This window comes from Canis lupus, chromosome 22 (assembly GCF_011100685.1).
Source record: "Canis lupus familiaris isolate Mischka breed German Shepherd chromosome 22, alternate assembly UU_Cfam_GSD_1.0, whole genome shotgun sequence".
Classification (NCBI taxonomy): domain Eukaryota; kingdom Metazoa; phylum Chordata; class Mammalia; order Carnivora; family Canidae; genus Canis; species Canis lupus.
Window position 1 is genome coordinate 60,675,512 of NC_049243.1, and position 12,621 is coordinate 60,688,132.

The 12,621-nt window shown below is 57.3% G+C and overlaps 1 protein-coding gene across 10 annotated transcripts in view; it reads left to right on the plus strand.

The window, feature by feature from the left end:
* MCF2L (MCF.2 cell line derived transforming sequence like) overlaps window positions 1-12,621 on the plus strand; it is a 129,737-nt gene that overhangs the window by 77,432 nt on the left and 39,684 nt on the right. For all 10 annotated transcript variants that reach the window (XM_038570088.1, XM_038570091.1, XM_038570096.1 and 7 more), the window contains one exon: window positions 953-1,067. In XM_038570088.1, coding sequence (XP_038426016.1) covers window positions 953-1,067 — 115 coding nt within the window. The remainder of the gene's footprint in view (window positions 1-952; window positions 1,068-12,621) is intronic.

The window sequence follows — 12,621 nt, forward strand, 5'->3', positions numbered from 1 at the left end:
TCTGGTTTCCTGCACTTAAGCCAGCCGCTCCCTCCCCAGCTGGTTGGGCTCCCTGGCATGTGGTGGCCACAAGGCTGCTGCTCCCTGGATGGCCAGCACCCACAAAGGAGCTCTGAGCCGGGAGGATGGACATTGCTGTGTCCTGCGGCCCAGCCTCAAGAGTTTCCCAGCATCACTTGTGCCACATCCAACAGGCCAGACAGGTGGTCGAGGCAGGGGGAGACAGGCCATCCATCAAGGGGGCCATCTCCAGCCGCCCCAGCATGCCGGCTAGCAGGTAGACTCTAAGCTGGGCCTGGTGACTCCTCGGTGTTCTTGGCCTCTGGCCTGTCCACTGCTTCTCCGATTGTCTGTGGGACAACTCAGACCCCATGTGCCCCAGAGCAAACCCAGCCTCCTCTTCAAGATCATCTTCCCAGGTCCTGGGCCCACACCCAACTCTTCCTTGCTGTGTCTCGGCTCAGAAAAGTCCCCCTGGTCCCCCTCCCCTACCCAGTGCCCTCCCCTCTCACGCTGCCAAAGTCATGGCCCCCTCTGGTCCCAGTTGTCAGAGGGGGTGGGTCACAGACCACGCAGAGCCTCAGGAGGTCGGCTAGGGTGGGAGACCGACTGTTGTGCAGGGTTTAGAGTGGCTGCCGTCCTTTACAAAACACAGAAAACTACTTCTCAGCATTAGCAAGCAAGTGGGATGCCTGTGGGAGGAGGCGGCACCATCTCAATCGTGTGCAGGAACCCAGGGAACGTTTGGGAGGAAAAGTGCCGCATATTCGGGTGGCTGCCCCATGAGGACAAGATAATAGGGGATTGTTGGAACACATGTCACTCTTGTACACGCCAAGGGTTTCCCTGAAAAGCACACGTTTCTTCCCTAATGAGCAACATTGAGCTGCGACAAGACGCCATCCATTCTGGGTGGACGCAGGCACTAAGTGCTGCCTCGCTCTCTCCCCAGGTGGGCGGGGGCAGGACGGCAGCCCCGTCATCACCTTCCCAGACTACCCGGCCTTCAGCGACGTCCCCGACAAGGAGTTCCAGAATGTCATGACCTACCTCACCAGTATCCCCAGGTGCGTGCTGCTGAGCCTTGAGGCCATCCAACAAGGAGGTAGTGCGGGGGGGGGGGGGGCGCACCTTGACAGGGGAGACCTCGCTTCTTGTCTCATGAGTAGAAGAATGAAAAGGGATAGAAATGTATTAAGCAGAGATGAAGAAAGCTCTCAAGAGTGAGAGGGGTCCCAGCAGGGTTGCCACTGAGGCCTTTTACCTTCTTTTATAGGAAACTGACCAGGGAACCTGGTAAATTTCTTGTCACTATCCGGTGTGTTTGTAAATATCATGTCTATGTTTGGGACAAACATGGTGCACTTGTAACAAACGAGTGTTTCTTTGTAAATGACATGAGCACAAACAAGGGTTCCCTTCTCTCTGGTTAATATCTCCCCCATAACATTTCTCTGCATCTGGGATTTCTGTGATCACTTAGTAGCCATTAAAGGGGGAGACTCCCTAACATTTTGGAGCCAGGGAGCCGGGTTTATTTTTTCCTGTTTTTACTGTCTCATCTCAGTTTTCTTGGGATGGGTAGGAGCCTGACTCTGGGGCCTTTCCCTGCCTAGCCCCATCTGTCCCTGACTCATTCCTACATCGATGGCCCCACAGAGCAGGTGGGGTCCGGGGCCAACAGAGCCTGGGGGACCTCGCTCACAGCATCCAGCCCTCTGTTACGCAGGTAGGGCCACTGTGAGCTGCAGGCCTTGTGCTCCATGAGGGAAGACCCTTGGGGGCTCAGGCCTGACCTGCCATGCCCCTCATGCCCTTCACGTGGGGAGAACAGACCCCAGAGGCAGCTCCCCCATCGGGGGTTCTGTTTTATTATGAGCAGAGCTGGACCCCACGTTCCAGAAAGGCAGGGCTACACCCTGATTAGTTTCCCAGCCACACCGGGGCGTCCCATGGATCCTTGAGCCGAGGGGACCTACCTGAGAAAGGGGAGGACGTGGACCTCACACCCTGATGAGCAATAGCCGCAGCACACTGGGTCAGGACAGCCTCGAGAGTGACCTCGTCTCTCCAGTGACGCAGTGGAGAAGCTCAGCCTCCCGCGTCCCCAGGACGCCATCCTCACTCCTCAGCGTCCATAAGGACAGGTTCTGAATTTGCGTAATTTAGAGCACCATGAATTGATCTAATCTGAAAACAGACCAAAACGGCAAGTTCTATCAGCAGGTTCCTGTCATATGACAACAGCCTGTCACCAATCAGTGCTGGGGGTTGTAGATCCTTCTAGTACCCTGGGACGGGGGACGGGGAGCCTTCCTCAGGGATCTGGGTGCTGAGTGGTCACCTGGCAGGACAAAGATGGGGTCGTGGCCTGGGTCACACAGGGTCCACCATTCTTTCGTTCTGAGCACCAGGGCTCCGGGTGGCTGAGTGGAGGTGGAGGGACCACAGGCAGCCCGGGAGCCTAGCAGCCTTCCTTAGGGCCCCTGGGCCGGCTGTGCACCCTCGAGGGGCTTCCGGGGGGCGGAGGGGGCTGCAGTACCTCTGAGAGTCTCTGTTCCTTGTCCCTGGGCCTTGGGGTCAGAGACGGAATGGCAGTTGTCAGGCCCACTCTGCCCGCTGGGCCACCAGCCATGAGTGCAGCGCCGTGAAGTGGTGGGAAGACACGGGCTCCCGGTGGTCAGGCACCGAGAGGCATCCTTGGGAAGGGACGCGGGTTCAGGGACATGTGGGGTACCCAGGATGTAACTCCAGTCCCCCATGTGCACAGCAGTGGGCGTGGAACGCTGTGGGAGCTCTGGACTAAGAGAAGAACGCTGTGTGAGCCCGCAGGCAGGGCTTGCCGACCCTGAATGCCCATGTGGTCTCTGGTGTGGGTGCGGCCGCCTGAGTCCAGGAGAGGCCGTGGCCAGCCCAAGACCAGGTGCCTGGAGCAGACATGTTGTGCCCAAGATCGCGAATCCGAGAAACCGCCAAGGAGCCGACACCGATGCAAACACACGAGGGTTTATTACAAGCTCGAGCTTGGGTCCAAGGGTACTCGACGCAGCGGAGCAGGGACTTGGACCCCGAGACTAAGCGGGGTAGCAGCTTTATAGGGGCCAGTGGCCCATGGGATACGCAGAAAGTTGCACAGTCATGTCGGTCCACACGCAGGTGGCCGATTGAATTACCCCTTACCCTATAGGATCCACTTGAGCTGGCCTATTACTTTGATCAGAATCGCGCGCAGTTTTGGGGGGCACAAGGCGGGGTTACATTGTTTAGAGCCGATTTCCGATTAGGATGTGCCCAGCGGCTTGATTCGGGTGGGGCAGCGCCTTGAGCAATAAGCAGGTCATGTGGGGGTGATACAGGAGGTGGCGGGTGCAGCACGAAATGGAGTTAGTCCTGCTCTGCTTGTCCAGGGGTAGGGGATTTTTGTTAAATTTCCTGGGTCCCACAGACAGTGGCGGCTTGCATGAGGCATTCTGTTTTCTGGTCACTCTTGGATGTTTTAAAGGTCAAAGAATCATTTTATGTTTAGAAATGTCAACACCCTATAGTCCAGGCCTGATGTGGACGTGAGCCCTCTCCCCAGGCACAAGCAGGCGTGATGCTGGGGAGGGGGCAGCCGGACCTCTAGCACCTCTCGGGCCTTCAGGCTTGCACAACAGGTTGCCCAGGGGTTCCCATGCTTGCTGGTCTTGGCAAATCTGGCCTGGGGGCCTTTGCACTTGCTGCCCCTCGGTGGAGCACTTGAGATGGCTCCGTTTCATGCTCCAGGCCTCCTCAGGGAGGCCCTCCATCACACCCACCTAAAGAAAGAAGCCAGCCCCTCCATCTCAGAGCAAGCGGGGCCCTTGCCCACCAGGCTTCCTGGGTCCTGTATGAAATGGTCACAATCATAGCTCCACGTCTCCCTAGGATGCAGGCCAGGGACAGCAGGCACACGGCTCCTTGGCAAATGTGTGCTGGACTAATCATGTTCATTTGGAGACACATGAAGCAAATCACAGGGCAAGCTCCCTGACCCCTCTGATTAGGACAGCAGGCTTTCTGTCTCTGCTCTTCTATCCTTGGCAGAATGAGCCCTTTCCAGAAGCCTCGTCTCCCAGAACACGTGCACGGCTCACACCCAAAGTGCCGCTGGCTCCGTGGCCCCGTGGCTCCACGGTGCTGTTGAGCCTCCCGAGAGGCCCCAGTGCGTATCTGAGGCCCAGAGCTGTGGGCTCTATTCCCGAGGACCAGGGTGTGTGGTAGGTGTCGCTCAGCCTGTGGTTTACCCTCTGTCTCCTTTCTGGGTGAGGGGCTAGTAGGAGGGCCAGACGCAACCCCACGTGCCTGCTCCAAGAAGACAGCTGAGGCCCCCAAGGGCACATGGGGTCACAGGAGAGCAATCGGGTGCTAGGGGTGCAGCCCTGGGCAGGACCTGGGCCCAGCCACTCCCACCACCTTCTCTGGGGAGCCCTCAGTCCTGACCCTGAGGGTGGCAGTGGAGGAGGTCAGGTCTGAGAGAGGGACCTGTTTGGGTGGGGCCGTCTTCCTCCAGAGCCACTGCATTCCTGCACGGCTGGGTGCTCACGGAACCCCCTGACTATGGGGAAGTCCCCAGGGGGAGCCAGGCCCTGTGTCCCCATCTTCAGGCTAAGGACCAGCCAGGTGCTGATGCCCAAGAGAGGCCGTGGCCCTGCTCTCCTTTGGGGACCTGGGATGCCCCCACTGCCTCCCTGTGCACGGGAGGAATAGGTGGGCAGGCAGATCACTGTCCTGGCCCTCTGGGTCAGGGAGATAGGCGGGGAACACCCCTACCACGGGTGGAAGGGTAGGATTACAGCAGGTGGTGCAGACTGCTGCTCTGAGAACTTAACTCACGGTTTTTAAACCCAGCTTTAATCGCATCTTTTATTATTTTTTAAAGATTTTATTTATTCATGAGAGACACACAGAGAGAGAAGCAGGCTCCATGCAGGGAGCCTGACGTGGGACTCGATCCCAGGTCTCCAGGATCAGGCCCTGTGCTAGAGGTGGCGCTAAACCACTGAGCCACCCGGGCTGCCCTAATCGCATCTTTTAAAACAACGTACGTGCTGCTTCAGTCATTACTGCAAAAGCAGAAGCCCCGATTCAGCCATGACCCTGATTGGTAGTTCCTGGCTGTGTTGAAATCCCTCATGGCAGCCCAGCAGGCCTTGTCCGCACGCACAGAAATGGGAAGCACCTGACTGTGTTGTGCCCAAGATTGCGGAATCCTGAGAAACCACCAAGGAGCCGACACCGATGCAAGTGCACGAGGGTTTATTTGCAAGCTGGAGCTTGGGTCCAAGTGCACCCGACGCAGCGGAGCAGGGACTTGGACCCCAAGGCTAAGAGGTGTAGCAGTTTTATAGGGGCCAGTGGCCAATGAGATTGTAACACACACAGAAGATTGCATAGTCATGTCGGTCCACACGCAAGTGGCCAATTGAATTACAATTTACCCTGTCGTGACCGTTTGAACTAGCCTATCACTCTGGTCAGAATTGGCAGGCAGGTTTGGCGGGCAAGAGGTGGGGTTTACATTCTTTGGCGGTTAGGGGTTCCGCATTCCTATATGAGCAGGTTTCCGGTAACGGTGTGCTCAGCGGGTTGGCTAGGGTGGGGGAGGCCTTAGTCCTGCTCTGCTTGTCCAGGAGTAGGGGATTTTTGTTAAATTCCTTGGGTCCCACAACTGGTCTTCTGGAAACCTCAGTGAAGGTAACATGGAAAGATGCCAGGATGCAATGGGCAGCGTCAGCCAGGTGCAGCTGCGTGCTGGCCCACTGAGGACCGGGTCTTGCCATCCAGGCCCCTCAGACCCCGGCCCTTCCCAATGAGGCTCACTTGGCACCGTCTGCTGGGCCCTGCCCCCAGAGTGGCCCTATGACCCAGACAGGTCACCCTGTCACTGTCTGTGAGAAGCATCCTAGGTTCTAGGCACACTTGGACCCAAAAGTGAACAAATAAGTCAAGTCCTGCTCTTCACATTCTCAGTGAATGAAGTGGGTTGTTTGGATTATGGAAAGAGAAAAACGAGAGACAAGACAGGTGAGGGCCCCGTCATGGGAGGTGGTCAGCTCCCTGACCCGTGGGTGGGACCCTCTCAGGAGGGGTCTTCATTCTTATCAGTGAAATGGGGCAAAGGGGCATTGTAGGAGGGGCCGCAGTCCTGGGGCAGGGGCAGTGTCCCCACCTAGGACGTAGCAGTGAGAGGGCCCCATGGTCTGGGGGGAGCGGTCACCCAAAGAGGGGGCAGCAGGGAGGAGGCCAGAGCCTGCAGGTATACCTGGAATGCAAGCTGGGTCCCAGCAGCCTGCGGGTTTGGGAGTCATGAGCATTTGGGGAGTGAACCCCTAGAGGTGGGATGGGGGCAAGGAAGGGAGTCCCAGGTGTCCCGCTACAGCCGAGCACTTATGATCACCTCCTGGGGAGACAGCAGGAATCTCAGGCCAACAGGCCACCTGGGATCCCCTGCAAGAACAGTTCTGGTGGAGAGTTGGGAGCGAAACGTGATTTGGAGCAAATTTAACAATAACGGGCAGAGCGGACTCAGAGACAAGAGAAGCAAAGATAGAGGCCAAGTAGGTGGAGCTGGAGACAGGGATGCAGACCAGGGTCTCTGAGATGAGGGAAATCACGACATATTTATGCTGATAGAAATTAGTCCATAAACACAAAGAAAAGCGGCAACCACTTGATCTTTTCCGTGTCTAACCATGTTCGCTGTGCACAGAGTCCATTACTCTGCAAACCGGGAAGGATTACAGAGCCTGTCCAGGGGGGCAAATGCCCTGGGCTCCAGCCCCTGGACGTCTTGGCCTGTCCACTCCTACGGTGCTTAACCTGGACCCCTCCCCTCCTGTGGCTCCAGACCCCCAAACCCCTCCCTGCCTGTGGTTCCAGACCCTCCACCCCCTCCCCCTTCAAGCATGTCCACAGTCCAGAGCTGGTCTTGCCCCACTCACGCTGTGGCAGAAGTGGTTTCCAAACTCAGTGGGATCCTGTCTCTCTTCACAAACGGAGTCGTGCAAGGCCACTTCACATAGGCACTGTACAAGCACACACACACATGCGTTCTCACACATGTACACATGTGTACACTGGTGCAGGGTCACATGCATGGAGTTGCCAAGATTAAGACAGATTTCTGACTTTGCTCTGAAAAACCATTTTAGCAGCCCTTGACTTGCACTTCCCCCCAGCAGCCTGCAGGAGCCCCAGGTGCTGGGCCCTGGAGGCTTTATTCACCCCTCACCCCCAGGGTTTGGAAAATCAGTGAGATCTTCCTTCCTGCACAGCGCCCCCGTCTCTCCTCAGCACAAATGAATCATAATTCAGGATCTGCTAGAGTTCATTGAAGCTGATGATCACGTTGATGTTCCTGGACCTGGTTCAAACCATCTGGCTACTAGGGTGAGAGAGGTCCTGTCTCCCAACTGGCTTCCATGATGGGCACACATAGCCTCACACACATGTGTGCACATAAATGTGCAAGTACACACATGAATGCATGCACACACAACACCATGTACACTCATATGGCTTCCTGTGGGTGCGCGCCCCCATGCACGCATGCACACGCCAGCACAATTACACCCACACACACAGTTTGCATGGACGGTAATGAAAGAGAAAAGCAGGTGCCTTTGGAAGCACCTTACTTATTGCTGCCAACGTAATTTCCAACTGAATTTGTCATGACATCTGAAGGTAAAGACAGAAGATGTGTGTGTGAATATGTACTATACACTTCAAAGCGTACACATGAGAAGTGGAAGCTTCCACCTGCCGCCTGCCTCCTTCCCTTTCAGTTAAGGGTTGGGGCACTATCAAAACCCTGTGTCCCACATGCCGGGAGACACAGGCATGCCCTGTTCGGCCTGGGTCCTATCCAGAGTGTGTTTTGGGGTCCCTTCAAGGCAGCCCCAGGAGCCTGTGCTCTTAGCAGCTGCAGCACGTCAAACCTGCCAAGTCTGATGCAACCTCACCTGTGCTCCCCTTTCCCTTCAGGTTCCCTATAATAGCCTGGTTCTGCACATAGCTGGTTGTAGGGGCTCGGAGATGGAACACTTTGACAGTGATCCATTTGCCATGGCTCTCAGATGCTGTGGCCTGGAAGTCCTCCCCCACCCCCAGCTGTGTGATTAGCAAGGAAAGGGCGTTGGCTGTCCACGACTTGGCTCAGCCTGCCCGTCATCCCACGTGGTCAGAAGCTCTGGGAGCTCAGTGGCCACTGCCCACCATGCTGGCCTCCTGCACATGGGGCCCGTTTCTCTGTCCTCCTGGCAGGGGCCAGAGGCTGCCTAGCCCCTGCAGTCCTCTTCTTTGCTTCCGTTCTCCATCACCATCACCATCATCACTGTGACAGCCACTAGCCACGTGTGGCCATTTAAATTTAAAAATTAAAGCTAAGTAAATGGGGAAGTTCAGGAGTTGGAGGGTCCTCCCCATATTTCAGTTCACGTGTGGCCATGCTGGGCAGCTCAGAGGTGGCCCAGGTTCCATCCACCATGTGAGAATTGGGTCAGCAGCCGCCGCGCCCGCATTTATGAAGAAGAGCACAAGAGATTAGTGCCCTGACTCCCTGCCCAAGAGCAGAGACCACAGGTCTTGCTCTGCTTGGAAACAAGGACGTTTGCTGTGAGGGAGCCACGCCGAGGTGCGGCCAGGGGCTGGGAAGCCCTTCCTTTGCCTCTGTCAGTGCACCAAGCACGTCTGCCTCACGGGGCTGCAGGTGGGATGGTGGTGCTAAGGCTTCGGCACAGGTGGAGAAGAGATGCCAGAGGCAGACACAGGAGGGAGGAGCCTGATAAGCAGGGTCAGGACGGGAGAAGGGGGCCAGTTCTTGGACCCCTGCGCCCCAGTGCTTCAGCAGAGCCTGAGGCAGGTCATGAGGAGATTCTAGAAGTTTCTCTGCACGGCCCTGACTTCTGAGGGTGGTGCCTGTATGTCCCTGGGGAGCAGTTCATTCCATGATCATAAAGAAATGGCTGACAGTACACGTCTTTTTTTTTAATGTATTTAAGGGATTGATGTGATTGTTAGGATCTTTTTTATTCATAACATACTAATTACTGTCATAACTACATCTAAGTGCACAGGTCAGTAGTCCAAAGCCAGATTAGAAATCAGCCTTTGAAAAATCGAGAAGATGCTCGGTTTTATCGTGTGCTGCGCAAGCTTGCGTGGGCCAGGGTGGGTGAGCTCCCAGTGATCCGTGCGTGCTCCTGCCCCACGGCCAGCCATCACACAAATCCCAGGTACATTCACAGTGATTCACCTGGATATCATAGGTTCGGCTTTCTGAGTTCATTTTGTCACATATTGATGTGGGGGGAAACCTGGAATATAAAGAACATGAAGATGCCAGGATTTCAGGTTTTTCACAGAAATTCCTGCTCTTTTGGTTGTGAAGGAAGGAGAGGTGAGGTCACTGCTTTGTGGTAAAGGGCCGCTCGGCTGGCGCCCACGCACCTTCGGCTCACCGTGTGCATATGCCCGAGCGATGGCAGCCCTGGTGGGAAACCATGGGACTCAGGACAGATGCGTGACTGTTGGGTGCAGGACAGTTTTCAAAAGGCGCTTGGAGTTTTTTTCACCGTTTTGCTTTCTGGGATGAAACACTGACCAGGATTAGGTAAACATGGCACAGAAACACTATCGTAGCAGGGCAAGGTTTTGAATCCTGAGAAGAGAGAAGAAACAGCCGGGAAGCTCAGGATGGAGAGAGCTCAGGGATCATCCACGTGCTGGGTGCTCCAAGCTGGGCACACGGGCAGAGAAACGCACCCATGACCTTTCCTTACAGAGGAAGACAAGGTCTCTTTGACATCGGCTGACGTCCAGAGACCAGTGTCAGACCGTGGGGTGAGGGGGGAGGGGAGGGGGAGAGAGAGAGAGAGAGAGAGAGAGAGAGGGGAGACCATGCCAAGGTCCGTGGGGCCCGGCAGGGGTGGCTCCTGTCTGAGGCCAGGCTCGCACTGCTCTACCCATCGCCCCCGTCATCTCCACCCGCCCCAGCCACCTGCCTGACCCCTGGCGGGCCCAGCTCTCAGGGACCCCGTGGTCCTGCAGGGAGGGAGGTCTTCCGCCTGACAGCTGTCCCACCACAGGCCAAGAGTGGTCTGGGATGCGTGGCCGCGGCTGACTATCCTGCAGCCCCCCCCAGCCCCGCCTTGTCTCCTATGGTCCTCCAACCAGGCTGAGCCGGCCTCCTCCGGGTGGCTCTGAATGCTCCCCATCACCCTGACCCTGACACTGGCAAGACGTCCAGTATGGCCGTGGTCCCTTCCCGCCTCCAGCTGCAGGCCGTGAGCTCCAAGCCAGCAGTAGCTGTGGGTGCCAGGAAACGCCCGGCCTGGCTGCTCTCCCTCCTCAAACTCTTCACCTTCTCTGTTTCCACGCAATCGACTAGGAGGCCTCCTGACTCATTGTGACCTATAGGTGCTTGAACTGCAGAAAACATTGCTCCGAGATGTGGACGACTTAGCAGCGTGGGGCCCTTGGGCGCGTCCACCCTGAGGCCCAGGCCATGCCCTGGGGAGCAGCTGCCACACCCCCGGGAGACTCACGGGTGCCATGCGGTGACTCTCCAGGGCCTCAGGAGCTCTCCGCTCCAAGGTGAGGAGGCCATGGCTCCACCAGGCACGGGGTGCTGCGTGGCCCAGTGCTCACCCATGGGCACACTGACCCTGGGGCCCTAGATGACAGCAGCCCCACACTGGAGGCAGGGGTGAACAGTCACTCGTACATCTATTCTTCTGCATTAGGGGGATGGACACACATGGAGAACACCACATGAGATCAGCAGCAGAGACTGTTCATTCAGAGCTCCCTGCAGCTCTTGGGGGGGCCCTGACACAGGCACTGGCCAGGGATGGCTCTGGGGGGGACCTGACACAGGTGGGACCTGACCGGGATAAGCCCTTGGTGGGGAACCCTGACATAAGCACTGGCCAGGGTCAGCTTGGGGGTGGGGGACATGACACAGGCACTGGCTGGGACACGGGGGCAGCTAACTAGAGCAAGTCCCGTGGGATGGGTGAGGGAAGCACATGGGCTTTCTCTGGTGGCTCCCAGGTTGGAAGCAGGACAAAGCTTGGGGAAGCGCAGTTACTAGACACATCCTAGCCGTCAGGGGCAGGTGGCCCCGGGGAGGGGAGTGTCTGGCCTCCAGGGTATTCTGCTGAGACAGCAGTCACCTTCCTGCAGGGTGACTTCTGGACGGCTGCCCAGCTGTCTGTGCTGCGGCCCACACTACGGGTTTTCTGGGCTGGTTGCTGCAGGTCCTGGGCCAGAGGTCTGTTTTTAGATACACCTGGCCGTTGTCCGTCTGTATATTCCATCTTTCCGTGGCAATAGTAACAAAGTTTGATGTCTTTAAAGGGATTTGTGACCATGATTAGGGGGACAGTTTTGCTGCTGGAGGAAAGAAGCCTGAAAGCCGTGGGGCTGGCGGAGGGCGATGGATGGTGCATGAGTGCAGGCAGGGGCCTGGGGCAAGGACCCTGGCAGGCAAGGGACGGGTGCAGGTCAGTGGACATCTGGCTCCTGAGCCCAGGACTCAAGTGCCCAGGAGGGCAGGGACTCTGCCCTCTGTGGGCTGTGGGAATCAGGAAGGGGAGCAGTGGTCCCCTTTCAGTGCTGGGCAGGGGTAAACCCAGGGCCCCTGTGGTTGGGGTGGCATGGGGAGCAGGCATGGCGGGAGACAGCAGGGTGCATCTGTGGGGGGTGTGATCAGTGTAATGGACGAGGCTCTCAGATCAGACCCTCAGGTGCTGTCAGCTTCCAGGAGGTTCAGGAGCAAAGGAGCAAAGGGCTGGTAGCAGCCACCAGAGATGTCATGTGACTCAGTGCTCTCCCCAGTGCAGGCAAGGACAGAGGTGGCTCGGGATAACCTCAGGGGATCAGTCCTTCCCAGGGTACCCCAGCTCAGCTATGGAGCCCGGCAAGGCCCCCCCTCCTGTCTGGCCTATGAGGGGTCCTGTGATCCTGTCCCCACTCATCCAAGTGGTGGGGTCACTAAGCCCCGATTTAAAAGAAAGACAGAGAAGTAAGCCTGTGGTTTGTCAGTGACCATCATTTTCATATTGTCTTTCTCCGGAGAAGCCTGTGGTCCCTCAGGGATGGAAAACCCACTGCCCTGCGCATTTGCTAACTTAAAACAACTAGGTCAGGCCCCCTGGTGGGACGCTCAGGCTGGGGCGATGGTGGGGGCTCTGCCCATGGGGCTGGGCCTCAGGGAGCGGGTGTGGCTGGGCTACTCCTGTGCTGGGAAAGTCTAGAAGGAGCTCAGGGAAGGCGGGGGCCCAGCATTAAAGGATTTGCCCCAAGCTGGACTGTCTTAGGACCAGCTGGCCTCCTGGCTTTTACAGGATGGGACCCCCTTCTGAGACCTCCACCACCAGCAGGCAGGATTCCCAAACACCCCATCCAGGAGGGAGGGAAGGGGGAGGGGTGGGGGAAGAGAGAAGGGGTGGGCTCCCTGAAGCAGTGCAGCCCTTAGGTGGGCAAGTCCACACATTCCCCCGGGGGGGGGGGGCACCCTGGGCACCCAGGTCAAGAGCAGCACCCACCTGTGGCCACAAGAGGGCACGGTCAGAATGCATTCTTAGTCCCTGCAAC